The 14,039-nt window shown below is 55.4% G+C and overlaps 1 protein-coding gene across 3 annotated transcripts; it reads left to right on the top strand.

The window, feature by feature from the left end:
- The first annotated feature begins 979 nt into the window (after nt 1–979).
- On the top strand, nt 980–12,712 carry ARL5C (ADP ribosylation factor like GTPase 5C). 3 transcript variants are annotated; one of them, XM_039516991.1, is made up of 6 exons: nt 980–1,115; nt 3,788–3,848; nt 4,810–4,957; nt 7,108–7,191; nt 8,483–8,625; nt 10,964–12,712. In XM_039516991.1, the coding sequence occupies exons 1-6, from the start codon at nt 1,070–1,072 to the stop codon at nt 11,010–11,012; spliced, it is 531 nt and encodes a 176-aa protein (XP_039372925.1). In that variant the 5' UTR covers nt 980–1,069; the 3' UTR covers nt 11,013–12,712. The 3 variants fall into 3 exon arrangements, with proteins under 3 accessions (XP_039372925.1, XP_039372923.1, XP_039372924.1); XM_039516989.1 differs by having other exon boundaries at nt 8,474–8,625; XM_039516990.1 differs by lacking the exons at nt 980–1,115; nt 3,788–3,848 and adding an exon at nt 3,872–4,022 and having other exon boundaries at nt 8,474–8,625.
- Nucleotides 12,713–14,039: the final 1,327 nt, after the last annotated feature.

The following is a 14,039-nucleotide window of genomic DNA, read 5'->3' as shown; positions in this document are numbered from 1 at the left end:
AGGGAGAGGCTAAACCGGAGAAAGCTGCAGCCCAGATCTCTGGACATCAGAAGTTTGGATAGTCTGGATCAGATGTGCCTGAGCATCAGAAATGGGAGGGGGAGGGGAAGGGGGTCTTTCTTGGGGCAGATCCTTTGACCCCCCCACACACCATTGTGGTTTGAACTAGGCTGCCGTGTGTGGGTGTAGTGTTTTGCAGAATTATTTGTTTTGTGGCAGTGCCCACGAGCCCCTGTCATCGACCCGGGCCCCACAGCGCTAGGCGCTGTATTATCAGTCACAGAACCGAAAGAAAGCCCGTCCCCACAGCGCTAGGTGCTGTATAATCAATCACGGAACCGAGAGAAAGCCCGTCCCCACAGCGCTAGGCGCTGTATAATCAATCACGGAACCGAGAGAAAGCCCGTCCCTACTCCAAAGATCGAGGTATGAGACAAGTGACAAGAGGCGGATACCAACAGGGGGAATACAGGGAGACAACGCGGGAGTCCCTCTTTTCCAGTGTAACCAGAGATTGGCCGCAAACTCCAACTGGAGCGAGACGCCCCTCCCGGCTCAGGGGCAGTCAAAATCCGTGGCTGGGATCTTGAATTTTGGGGCTCGGTCCAATCGAACGGTCTCCCCTTTGCCACAGGGGTTGGTTGTGCGTGGGCCTGGGACCCCCAGGCTGGGGGTGGGATTGGGAAGGGAGGGAATGGGGCTGGGACCCCCAGACTGGGGGTGAGAAGGGAGGGTGTGGGGCTGGCGTGGGGCTGGGACCCCCAGGCTGGGGGTGGGAAGGGACGGAGTGGGGCTGGGACCCCCAGGGTGGGGGTGGGAAGGGAGGGAGTGGGGCTGGGACCCCTAGGGTGGGAAGGGAGGGAATGGGGCTGGCTGGAATTTTCTCTTTGCAACCGACATCAATAACCCCCCTCCCCGGGCAGTCAGTGCACAGCGGCCCCACGGGAAACCCCCCCCAAGGGGCGGGGCCAGCCCGCTCCCTGACGTCACGGGCGGAGGCTATAAAGCGGGGGCGGGCGCGCGGCCCGGCCAGTAGCTGCAGGCGGCGGGTTCGCGGCGCGGCGCCGCTATGGGGCAGCTCTTCGCCAAGCTGATGAGCATCTTCGGCAGCCAGGGTAAGTGGGGAGGGGGCTCCCGGGGACGTTGTGGGGGCGCTCGTGAAAGCGGCCTGGGGAAGGGGGCTGCTGGAGTGGTTGGGGGGGTGTAGATTGGGGGCTGTAGGGGGAAGGGGCCGGGGGGGGGGAGAAGCTGCCGGGGGAGGGCAGAGGCCTGGGAGGGGGGCTGTGGGTGAGGCAGGGGGCTGAGCCGAACAACAGATGGAAGAAGAAAGTTTCTTGCAATAAGGAGACCAGGGGAAACAAAGGAGCTGCGGGGGGGGGGGAGCCAGGCTGCTGGGGGGCTCAGCAGTCGGGCTTCACTCCCGCTGGGTGTCCCCTGGCCCGCTGGGGCAGAAAGGCGGAGCTGGGGCCCAGAGCTGCCTCCTGGGGGATTTTAGACCTGGGTCTCTTCACCCCGGGGGGGTTGTATCTGAAACCAGCCCCTGCAATCGGCGGGGGGACAGGGCCGGGCCGTGGGTTTGGGGCTTTGCTAGGAACAGAACAGTGCCTGGGAAGGGGACTCTTCCCCCCCCCGTGCCCTCCCCCGACCCGCTTTCCCCACCCTGCTTTGCGCTGCTCTAACCCTCCTGCCCTCCGGGCTGCCCCCGTCCAGCAGCCAGGGTGGGACGGGGAGCCGCCTCCCTTCCCCGGGCGCCCCAAACCCCGGCCGGCCAGCCGGGCCTGGGCTCCCAGACAATGCAGCCGGGCGGCCCATTGTGTGGGCGTCTGGCCTGGAGCGCAAACCGCTTCTTTGCATTGTGAGCGGAGCCCGGAGGGGGAGACCGGCTGCTCCGTCCGTTTCCTTCCCTTCCCCGGGAGTCCCGCGCTGCACGCCCTCCCCCCCCCCCCCGATATTATTTTTACTCTGGCCTTGATGTGCCTGCCAGGATTGTGCCTGGCTGAAGCAGTTTCAGTCCAGAGCCGCTGCTCTTTGCAGAAGCGGGGGCTCCTCTAGATCTGTGGGTCTCAACCCCGGGGCCCCGCGCAGGTTTTGGCGGCGGCGGGGGGCGGGCTGCCAAGCAGGGCCGGCGTTAGACTTGCTGGGGCCCAGGGCAGAAAGCCAGAGCCCCACCGCCTGGGGCTGAAGCCTGAGCCACTGGTCGTTATGGGCGGCTGTGGCAGGGGGCCCAGCTTGCTACCCCCTAACGCTGACTTGTAGATGCAGAAAAACAGTGGTGGCGTTTTCCTAGCATGTTTTGAGGGGGGGCTCGGGAAGAAAAAGGCTGGAGAGCCCCTGCTCTAGATCCTTCGCCTCTCTTGCATGCAGGGGCTGGGTGCCCCTTAAATCACAGCTGATCCCAGACTTTGCATGGTGACCCTGCGGTGACGCTCACATTTCATACACTGAGAAATTCGGGTCCAAGGATCGGTGGTATCCTGCCCCTCTCTCTCCCCCCCTCCAGCTCCACAATGGCCACTCTCAATTCACAGGCTTGGTTACACACTCGCCCAGCCCTCCACTGGAGTTTATTGGGGTTAGGGTGACCAAATGTCCTAATTTTGTAGGGACAGTCCCGATATTTGGGGCTTTTTGCTATATAGGCTCCTATTCCCCCCCGTCCCGATTTTTCACACTTGCTGTGTGGTCACCCTGATTGGGGAACTCTGCTTCAAAGGGGTTTTGCACTGGCTGGGGTTGGACTCTTGAGAGCACCGAGGTCGGGCGGGGGGGGGGCGGTAAAGTGAACTATGAGATGGAGGGAGTTTGGAGGAGATGTTCCATTTGCACCAAAGTGCAGAATTCCCTTTGCTACCTTGCAGCCGGTCCCCTCTGTTTCCATCGAGCCGGGCTTATTGGCCTCTTGGTTGGGTTTCTCTTCTGCCTGCTTTTAAGATCAAAATCCCTAGTGTATTTGTAAATGTCTGTCTGTCTGTCTCAGATGTGGCTGTCTATGATCCTTCTTTGGCCCCCCATCACCACAGTCACAATCATTAATGTATTCACCCCCCGATTCCCCTGGAGGGAAGGCAGCGCTGTGGTCCCCATTCTGCAGGGAACTGGGGCATAGAAGCTAAATGGCTTTTTGCAGGGGGGTAGGGGTGTGTTGGCAAAGCAGGGGATTGAATCCAGGTCTCCAAGTCCTCGGCTAGCCTCTAACCACGGCACCCACCATTCCCCCCCCCTCGTTAAACTAATTACTAGTTAACATTTATCTTGCAATAGTATCTAAATGCCCCACTGTCCTAGGTGCCGCGCAGACACAGCGTAAGAGAGAGTCCTTGCACCAAAGAGCTTACAGTATAGATAGACAAGACAACATGGGAGGGAAACTGAGGCACGGAGCTGAGCCATGACTGGCCCAAGGCTACACAGCAGATCAGTGGCAGAGCTGGTTCCCAGTCCAATGCTCTATCTGTTAGATCCTTGGAAACTGTCAATCCCTGTCCAGCCACAGTGCTATTCCAGATCTGCTACCTGGGGTGAGCCCAGTCCAGCGTAGACGGGGCGGGCCTTGGAATCTTGCATCACTCGGCTCATGGATTTTTATGTCCCTCGTGTTTAAAACGCTGCTGCTCCGCTCCCCCTCTCTGCTTGTCCCCGATCAGAACCAGCCTGCTCATTGAAAGCCATCTGATTTTCCAAGTGTTGGACGGGGGACGGGAAGCTGGGTTACACCTCAGGTTGGCTGGATTTGCTGGGTGCCTCTGCCTGACTAGCTTGCTCCTGACCTGCCTCTTTGCTTCTGCAGAGCACAAGGTGATCATTGTTGGCCTGGACAATGCAGGGAAGACCACCATCCTCTACCAGTTGTGAGTATTCCCATCCCTTCGTCTCCCATTCAGAGTCAAACCGCCAGCCAGATGGCCGAGGGGGGAGATGATGTATCCCTGCCCAACCCCCTCTGCTGCAGAGCCTCCCCCAGCAGGCAGCAAAGGGTTGCAGCAAAACAAAGATGCCTGCATCCTATCTTCACATTCCAGAAGGTGTGTGTGTGTGGGGGGGGGGTTTAGACTGAAATCAGTTGTGGGGGGTGGTGCTCCACGGGGGCCAGAGGCCTAGTCTGAAGTTGTTTCTATTAAGCCTAGAGGCCCCAGCTGAGATCAGGAGCCCATTGTGCCAGGTGCTGTACAAACCCATAGTAGGAGATTGATCCGAGTACAGTAGAACCTCAAGTTATGAACTGACCGGTCAACCACACCCCTCCTTTGGAGCCGGGAGTACACAATCAGGCAGCAGCAGAGACGGAAAAAACCCCAAATACAGAACAGGGCTGAGTTAAACTTAAACTATCTTAAAAAAAAAAGGGATAGTTAAGAAAAAAAGATTTGATGCGGTAAGGAAACTGTTTCATTTAAATTAAGGTGGCTGAAAGCAGCATTGTTCTTCAGCACTATAAAGTTTCAAAGCCGTATTCAGCCAATGTTCAGTTGTAAACTTTTGAAAGAACCAGAATGTTTTGTTCGGCGTTCCGAACTTCCTCGGAGGTTCTGCTGTAGACAAGACAAATGGTGGGAGGAGGGGGAGTATTACAGGTGGGAAACTGAGTCAGAGAGATGCTAAAGTCAGTTGCTCAAGAGTCTGTGTCAGAGCAAGGAATTAAACCCAGGTCTCTAGGGTCCCCATCCAGTGCCTTAACCACAAGGCCATCCTGGCTCCATGCTCATTTGCTTCTTGGGAAGCACCTGGTGTGCCCCATTCTAGGGGGCAAGGGAGGGTCCGGGGCTGGGTTATGCCGGGGTGGCTCTGATGCCTGGCCTGTGCCTCCCACAGCCTCATGAACGAGGTGGTGCACACGTCACCCACCATCGGCAGCAACGTGGAGGAGATCATCCTGAGGAAGACCCACTTCCTGATGTGGGACATCGGGGGGCAGGAGACGCTGCGGTCCACGTGGAACACCTACTACTCCAACACGGAGGTAAGGGGCCGCATGGGAGGAGCAGCACCATCTCGCTCCCCTCCCGGGCTGGCTGCGCTGGCCCTGTGATGCTCGCCTGGGCTTCATTTGCTTGGCAGATTGGAGAAGCTGGCGGATTTTCTTGTAGTTACAGTGGAAGGGAGAAGCTGAGTGGCCACGATGGCTGCCAGATGTGTGCGCAGATGCTCCTCAGCCCCGACCCACAGCCCATGCTGCTACTCCAGTGCTGGGACCCTGCCTGCAGCTCTGCCTGCTATGTCAGTGTTAGGATAGCCTCCCGCACCTTAACCAGTGCAAAGCAATCCTGACCCACACCACCCCTCCCCGTTGTATTCTTGGGGACCCACCAGCCCTGCCAGTGCGCCTTGGTCCTGACAGGCAGCCCCCCGGCGGCTCTAGTCCTTGATCCAAACACGACTCTGCTGACGCACCTGCGTACTAGTGCCCCCTCTCCTGTTATTCCAACCCTGGGGCTCCGTGTTGCTCTGCCATAACCAAGCGGTGCCATGTGCTACCCTCAGAGCAAGAGGCTAGCTGACGGCCTCCCTCGCTTTCTCTGCCATGTCTCCTCCTCACACCACAGCCCAGTCTCCGGGGTTCCCCTGCTCTGGGATGTGGGCACCCGGCAGCAGCTGCGTCTGCTCCAAGAAGTGCCTTGGAGGTAGCTGCTGGAGCAGGGATGAGTGGCCTCGCGCTGTTAGATTCCCACTGGGAAAGCTGATTTGATCAGTTTCTGTTGCCATTTCAGACTCTTACACTTGCATAGCAGCATCAGATGGGATTTTCATAGGCGCCCGAATCCCCTTGGGTTTGAGTTCCTAATTCCCCACGGCTCCTCTGGCAACCCCAGTTTGAGCGCCTGATCCTGCGTAGCAATGCTTACTCGAGCGATCACTTCCATTGACGTTAATGGGGCTCCTTGTTGGGAGTAAAGATGGCAGGGTCGGACCCTTCCTTTGTAACTTGATGTTGACTATCGCGCCGCTCCTTTAAGGCGAACGGAGCGGGTGGCTTCGGAGAGTGAACAGATTTTTACTAGGGCAGGGCAGGAAGCAGGTGGGAATTTGGGGGGAAGGATCCAGAGGAGGTGCCACTTCTCTAAACAGGGTGGATTTTCCCCTTTTGTCCCAGCTTGTCTTGAATGGGATTAAAATACTGTCCCGGAGGGAAGAGCGCCCTGGCAAAGATCCCCAGCTGTTTCGGCAGCGCAGAGAGAGGCAGGGAGCCGAGTTCAAACACGTCCTTTGTCCTTCCTGCCTGGCCAGCATTCCTGACATAACTCGAGCTGGAATTTCTCTCCCGCTGCCGTCCGTATTTTGTTTCGCGATTCAGAACAGGTCTTGCAAGAGCGCAAGATTGCTGTTAACTTTCCACCCGCTCCAAAGCCCCGAGCCAGTCGAGTTTGGCTGTGACGTTACAATGAATTATTTGTAGTGGGGTAGCACCTAGGACCCCATGCGCTAGGTGCTGTACAGCCACAGAACAAACGTTGGCTTGGCCATTAATGAATGGCTCTGGGGCAGGGGCATCAGTGTCTCTCCTGGTTACCACGGAAAGTTAGTCCATGGGGAGCTCTTCTTTATTTGTATTCCAGTAGGGGCTAGAGGGGCCAATTGAGATTGGGGCATCATTGTGCTAGGGGCTGTACATGTGCATAGTGGCACAGTCCCTGCCCCAGTGAGCTGTAATGTACAGACAGGCCAATCTTGGGAGAAAGAATTATTCTCCACAGATGGGGAAACTGAGGCACAGAGTGGCTGCGACTTGGCCAGGGTCACCCAGGGCATCTGCGGCAGAGGCAGGAATTGACCCCAGGTCTCCCGAGTCCCAGCCCAAGGCCACCCTTCCTGTCAAATGATTGTTTCACTTCCTTGGGGTCGCTGGTGTGCCAGTTCTCCAGTGCTTCGCGGAGCTTCCCAGGCTAGGCGCGAGCTGAATTTCGGATGTCAAATAGCAGCAGGAGAACTTGTTTGTGCAGCACCTAGCGCAGCAGGGTCTGGATCCTAAGAGCGCCGGTAATACACCTGATAAATAATGTGCTGTGCCCACCCGAGCTGGCTCCTGCTCCACCTGCAGCTCTTGAGCCAGGCCTCAGATGTTAGCCCAGGAGCGGGGTGTTTGATCGACATCTGCTCTTTCCACCCCCCTAGTTTGTCATCCTGGTGATCGACAGCACCGACCGCGAGCGGCTGACAGTGACGAAAGAGGAGCTGTACAAGATGCTGGCCCACGAGGTGAGTTAGCGCCAGGGTCGTGGCCACGGCAAAGAGTCCAGAGCAAAGCCGCTTTAGTCTAGTGAGTTGGGAGCAGGTCCTTGAGCGATGCTGCTGGGAACTTTGCAATGCTCCATCCCCCTCAAGAGGGCCTGATGCATTAGCAGCAGGGTACCCCGCTGTTTCAGGCACAAGGCCCCATCTGTAGCATAGGTACCGACTCCGTGGGTGCTCTGCACCCACCAGCAGCGCCCTGCCCTCCACCTCATCCCCGGCTGCACTGCGTGCCTGCTTTTCCCCTGGCTCCCAGCGCTTGCCGCCGCGAAACAGCTGTTTTGCATGGCAAGTGCTGGGAGGGAGAGAGGAAGAGGGGAAATGCGACAGGCTGGGCCGGGGCGGGGATTTGGGGAAGGGGTTGGAATGGGGGTGGGGAGGCCTGAGCACCGCTGGCACTGGGGAAAGTTGGTGCCTATGATCCGTACCACGGAGCCCTAGCTGTGTTATCCCCCGGGCTCTGCAGAAATCCCTGGTTCATTCTGCAGGGAGTCACTCTGCTCAGTGTCTCCATATTGCCCACGTAGGGACCGATGGATCATAAAGCAGCTCCTCGCTTTCCTTCGGCTGCTGGGCGTCACGCGAAACAAGTTTGTCGAGTCTCAGTCCCGTTCTGACTGGTGTCCCGTTCAGAATGGGGTTTGAGGAGTGTTCTGGCTTATTCAGTAGCACCGAGAGGCCCCAGCTGAGATCAGGGCCCCATTGTGCCAGGCACTTACAGCCCCTGTGCTGACGAGGGCACAATCTAAATAGCCACAGGGTGGAAGGGGAAACCGAGGCAGTGACTCGCACAGTGTCACGTAGCAGCTCAGTGGCAGAGGCGGGAACAGAACCCAGGTATCCTGACTCCCAGCCCGGTGCCCGGCCCGCTTGGTCACTGGCCACGCTGCGGGTGTCTGGATTCATCTGGCCCTCATCACTCTAGTGTCAATGCACAGGGCTCAGGTTAACCAGACCTTACGGTTGCCAGCCCAGCACCTCTAACACGTGTGCCAATCTCCTGGTCTTTTCATAAATTGGGAGCCTCTATGGTGCTTTATTCCAGTGCTGGGGGTGGGGGCAGAGGTTTCGCCAGTGCCAGGAACCTCAGCCAGCGATTGCATTAGGAAACCAGGCTGGTGTAATGTTTCCTGTCCCAAGCTGCGTCACCTTGGTACCTAGCACTGCTTCCCTGCTGCTTAGCAGCACCATTGGGCTGGGGGATGTTCGCAAGGGGGGAAAAGGTTAATGGTGGGATCTCTCTCCCCAGGACCTGCAGAATGCGGCGGTCTTGATATTTGCCAACAAGCAGGATGTAAAGAACTCCATGACTACCTCTGAGATCTCCAAGTTCCTAACGCTCAGCTCCATCAAGGACCACCCATGGCACATCCAGGGCTGCTGCGCCCTCACGGGAGAGGGGTGAGTGCGCTACAGAGTAAACTAAGTGGTCCATTTTGGTGCTTAAGTGTCCTGTGGAACTCTCTCCCACAAGACAGAAGTGAGGCACAGAGCTTAATGGCATTCAGCAAAAGGTTAGGGGTATGGCTGGCTGAAAATTTTCTGTCTAAACTGTTTTTGGTGGAGAACTGGAGTTTTGCTTAAAGGATATTTGTTGTGAAAAGTGTTTGCTTTATGCCTGAAAGCCAAAATACTTTGAGTTGGAAATGCTGTCGTTCAGTTGCTTCCTGTCCCCAGTCTCTTTATGGGTCAGGTTCCCAGCTGGTCTACATCTTCTATGATGCACCATGGCCACAGAATCTTACGATGCAAGAGGGGAGCCTGTGATGCATCATGGGAGATGTAGTCTGAGCTGAAACCTTGTCTATAGAAGTGAATGGGAGCACGAGGCTTCTGAACTACAACTCCCATGAGGCACCTGGGTGGCATTTCCAAATTGAAGTATTTTGCAATTTGAATTGCTGCTGAAAATGTACTTTCCCTGGGGAGAAACCCCAGAACCAGCTCTAGGTGGATAATCAGCACATCTGCTGTCTTGTTAGGCTGGGTAGGACTATCTAAGGGCTAGAACCCTCCTGTGCCAAGCCATGAGCCACTTTCTTCCATAATTGTTTGCTGAAGGGTTCCTTGTAGCTTCCAGTTCTGACCACTGTTACGAGACGGGAGACTGAGTTAGATGGACAGCATGGCAGTTCCTGTGGGCTCCCTTCTTCCCTTGCTTGGCACGGGCGTTTGGGGGCACCTTGCAGTTGATTAGCTGGGGAAGTGCTTGGTTTGTGGATACTCATGCAATGATCTACGCTGGCTCTATTGGGGGTCGCGTTGTCCTCTCCGCAGATCAGTAGCACTGAGTCCGGGAAAGAAGCCAATAGAAGGTCAGGTGATTCCTGTAACTGACTAGAACTGCCGGGGTCCCGCACAGCTGGTGCTGGAGGGGAGATTCTGGCAGCACAGACGTAGGCAGAGTCCCCACACATACAGCCCGGGCAGACGCACATCCCAGCCCTGACCTGCAGTGACTTGCGTTTAAATGTTCCAGCCACCTCGAAGCGTCTCTTGTGTGCAACTGGCACCCTTTACCTGTGAGGCGCTGGGTGTAGTGGTTAGAGCAGGGGACTGAACTGGGACTCCAGCGATCATCTGTTGTGAGGGGAGTGGGGTCTAGTGGTTAATGCAGACTCCTTGGTTCTATTTCCATACTGGGAGGGAAAGGGGTGTAGTGGTTAGCGCAGAGGGATTCCTGGGTGCTCCCTCAGCTCTGTCCCTGAGTTAGTGTGATTGTGTGCAAGGCACTTTACCTCTGACTCAGTTTCTCCATCAGTAAAGTGGGAGCCGCTCCTAGGAGTTCATCACTTCATTTTTTCCAAACTCTCTGAATACCTCAAACAAAAGGCAAAAGCCTCGTCTCAGCCCCAGGGCGCGCAGGTAGTGCTGTGACTCACGCAGACAATCCTTCCAGCACCAGCTGTGCTGGCTTCATGTGAGCAGCCTGCGTGATGAGTGTTTGCTCAGTTTGCGGACTCACGCTCTGGGGGCAGGTGCGACTGCCTGGTGCTCGCAGACCTACAGGCTGAGTAGCTGGGGCTTGGTTAACCAATGACTCACTGCTCAGATGAAACTTAATCCACCTTGTCTCTAGCCCCTTGTCTCACCTCCCAGCCTGGAAAGGGGCCCTGCCTTTCTCTGTTCTCCTCAAGGCCTTTCGATAGCGGGAGGCTGACTCAGCTGCGATTGTGGGATAATCAGGGGCTGTCTTCCCCCAAAGTGGAGCCTGCTCATAACCACAGACTGCTGCTGTTTGCTTTGCCAATGATAAGGATACCCTGGACAGTCCTTGGGGAACTGTTGTGTGGAGAAACAGGGACTGGAGCTACTTGCATTTTATTAAAATGGAGGCAGCGCGATCTAGTGGTTAGAGCAAGAGGGGGCTGAGTTAGGATCTATGCTTTCAGCTCTGGGGAGGCAGTGCAGTGTAGCAGTTAGAGCTGGGAGTGGGGTTCTGCGTCTGACCTTTGCAAAGGGAGTGGGATCCAGTGCTTAGAGCAGGGGAGCTGGGAGTCAGGACTCCTGGTTTCTCTTCCTGCCTCTGGTCAGGGAGTGGGTTTTATTGGTTAGAGCAGGGGGGGCTGGCAGCCAGGTTTCCTGGGTTCTCTTCCCAGCTCTGCCCCTGACCTGCTGAGCAGCGCAGGACATTCACATCCGTGCCCCTTGCCTCAGTTTCCCCATTGTGTAACCCTCTGGCAGGTGGTATCAGTGCAGAGCGTGGTTATTAATGCGCGTTCTCTCCCCATTCGTGCAGCTTGCCAGCTGGCTTGGAGTGGATGAAGTCTCGAGTAGCAGCCAACTGACACATCTGGCCAGACATATGACGGAACAGTGCAAAGCTCTCAAGCATCTTATTTATTTTTTTATACATGTGAGTTTCAGCCTGGACTTCCCTTCTAAAGCAGCTGAAGCTGGGATTTTGTACGGACAGTGTATTTCGGAGCCCGGGTCAGCATGGGAGCTGGTCCCTCCTGGATTGCATGTCTGGAAGGAATCTGGATCATATCTGCTGGGTGGTGGATCCGTTCTGGATCGTGTCTCTGAGGGGAATCGGTTCTGGGTCATCTCTCTTCTGGATCACATCTGCAGAGAGGGAAACCAATAGGAAGAAATCTCTCTGCTCCAGGCCTGCACTTAAGTAAAAGCTGGAACAAAGATGCCTGGAGCATGGGAATTTTAAGCACATGCAGGCCCAGCGCCACTTCCAGCAGATTTACCAATAAGCTATGAAAGGAAGAACCTCACCCTCCGGAGTCCGGTTAACAGGAAATGCCTTAGCTCTTCAGATGGGGATTGGGGATAAACTTTGCTAGAGGGCTGGGGAGAGGGGTAATAACCTCTAAACCCCAGTACCCCTCTGCGCTGCCCTTGCTCTTCTCCAAACTCGTGTGGTGTTTGGGGCGAGCATCCGAAACCTTCGGGACACTGACGTTTCCCAGGATTTGCTCTGCGATCATCCCCGGGTCGCTTAGCGACGCATCGACCAGCGCGCACTGGATGTTTCCTACCATTGGTGCTTTCCCTTGGCCCGTCTGATCGAGGCCTTGAACATCTTGTATTTTATATTTTTTAACACAAGCAGGAAAGGGCCGGCTCCGTGGCTCTGTTCCTGAGTATTTCTCTCTTCTGCCGTGGCCCCGGAGCAAGGACACAGATCTGGATTCAGGCCCCTCCTCCAGCACTGTTGGAGGGCAGAGATTCAGTGAGGGTGGGAAGAGCTGCCCCAGCCACGCCCCGGGGAGCAAATTTCCCCCTTCACGACGGTTCATACCCATCTCTTCCACCAGGAGCCACTAATGGGTCAGGCCCAGCAGGGCCAGATCCAAGCGCCACTTGATCCGTGTGGGACCTGGCATCAGGACCAAATCCAAGTCCTGGATCTGGACTCAGGGATGTTTGGCTCTGATCTATCCAGCCCGTGTCCCATTTCTACTGAAGATCGAGTCTCGCTCCGGAGGCAGCAGGAGCTGAGGGTCAGGGAGACCCGCCTGGGTTCTGCTCTTGCAGACTTGCGGGGAATGACTTAGCTCTTCTGTACCTCAGTTTACCCTGTTGGCAAATGCCTGCCGTTGTAGAGTGACCTGGAATCCCTGGATGTGAAGGATGCTGGATAAGCACAAAGGACTTGGGGTGGGGGTGAGGGGAGGTCACTATCGGGGGTTCCACTGTTCTCCGGTGCAGTGCTCTAAACTGGTGTGACCCCAAAACCCATTGGAAAGGTGCCTGTTGAATCCATTGGGCTCTGGATCAGCCCCTTAACTAATCTTCTTCAGTTAAGTGCTTTTAACTAATTAAACTTGTCCCATGAATTTGCATTTGCACAGGCCCCCTGCCAGGCTCAGAGGAGCAGGACAGCGTGTCACAGCTTCCTGCCTTGGGCTCAGATGGGGTTTTTTACAATTTCTGGGATGATCCATTTGACTCTCCAGTTCTGTATTTTTTTATAAAACTCGTGTCTTGTATTTTATACCTGATTAAAGGCTCCGCTATTTAATTTTTTGCACGATCGGGGTCTTGTCTTTTATTAGCTTTTCCATCCTTGTGGATAAGGCGCTGGGCTGGGATCCAGGAGATTTGGGTTTAATTCCTAGCTCTGCCGCAGACTGCCTGTGGGATCTTGGGCAAGTCAATTGGGCCCAGATCCTAAAAGGAGTTTAGGCACCTAACTTCCATGGATTCAATTGGAATTAGGTGCCTAAATAGCTTTGAAGATCTGGGCCTCAGTTCCTCCATCTGTGAAATGGGTATAAAAACCCCTTCCTTCCCCCAACTTGACCCTTATGTGTCTATTTGTTTTCTTTATATATTGTGCTCTTCACAATGGCATCCAGAGCCCCTTCCAGTAGTGCATTAAGCAACATGACTAACGTCTGTCACATGTTTTGTTCTTTCATCTGCTCCCCATGGGGGGATAAGTGTGCGTGCAGTGGAGTGTTTTATTTTGGAAATTTTTTATTAATAGATCTGTGCCTGTTGCTCTGTTTTTATGTTGCAGACGGGCAGGTCAAAGAAATGCACCTGCCACTTCGAGTGGAAGGCGAGGGAGTTAATTTCCTGAGGGGGTGCTCATTTCAGTCTTGGGACGGTCCCTGGGGAAGCTGTCCCCTGCTTTATCGATATTAAGCTCTCTAGGGTGGGAGCTTGTCTTACGCTCAGCACAGGGGCATCCCAATCTCAATCGGGGTCTGTAAGCACCATTGAAACACACCCATCACTGTTCCTGGTTCCAGCACGGAGCGTGAGCCCAAGAGGATTCTATTCATGTTTAATTTTAGCCTTCATTGGTAAGGAAGGAAACCCATGACGTCTGCATGCCAAATTCTGCTTTCTAGCAGAGCGCCGGCTCTGATGTAGTGAAGGTAGCGAAGGCCGTATTGTTCAAAGGACACTTCCTTGAAGGGCACCAACATCCACAGGCTGGCTTGGATTGCCGTAAAATTTAGTGTGCCTCATGGGAGTTCAGGAGAGGATTAGTGATCCAAATTTGGGGTCAGTGGAACAAGGGGTTCCTGAGATACAGCCCCACCCCCAACACCATGTCTTAAAGCTGACACATTCCACCGGCGTGTTTTTGTCTGAGCTGTCCGCTTCTCCCATTGCCTTCGATCAGCACCACAGAAACCCATCCCATTGCACACGTGGCCTGCTGGGCTTTGCCCGCCTTGGGACCCTGGTTGGCAGCAGCAAAGTTCAGTGACAAAATTCCTGGCCTCCGTTGGCCATTTCTAGCCTGCCCTTCCTTGCAGTCCCATTGTCTTCCATTTTCCAGCTCAGAAAGGGTTAATGAGCAGGAGGGGCAGAACCTGCTGCCTTAAAAAGTTTTATTTCGA

Source organism: Mauremys reevesii, linkage group 27, assembly GCF_016161935.1.
Source record: "Mauremys reevesii isolate NIE-2019 linkage group 27, ASM1616193v1, whole genome shotgun sequence".
In the NCBI taxonomy this organism is placed as follows: Eukaryota; Metazoa; Chordata; order Testudines; family Geoemydidae; genus Mauremys; species Mauremys reevesii.
The sequence above is the reverse complement of the archived record's forward strand: the minus strand, read 5'-3'. Positions and strand labels throughout refer to the sequence as shown.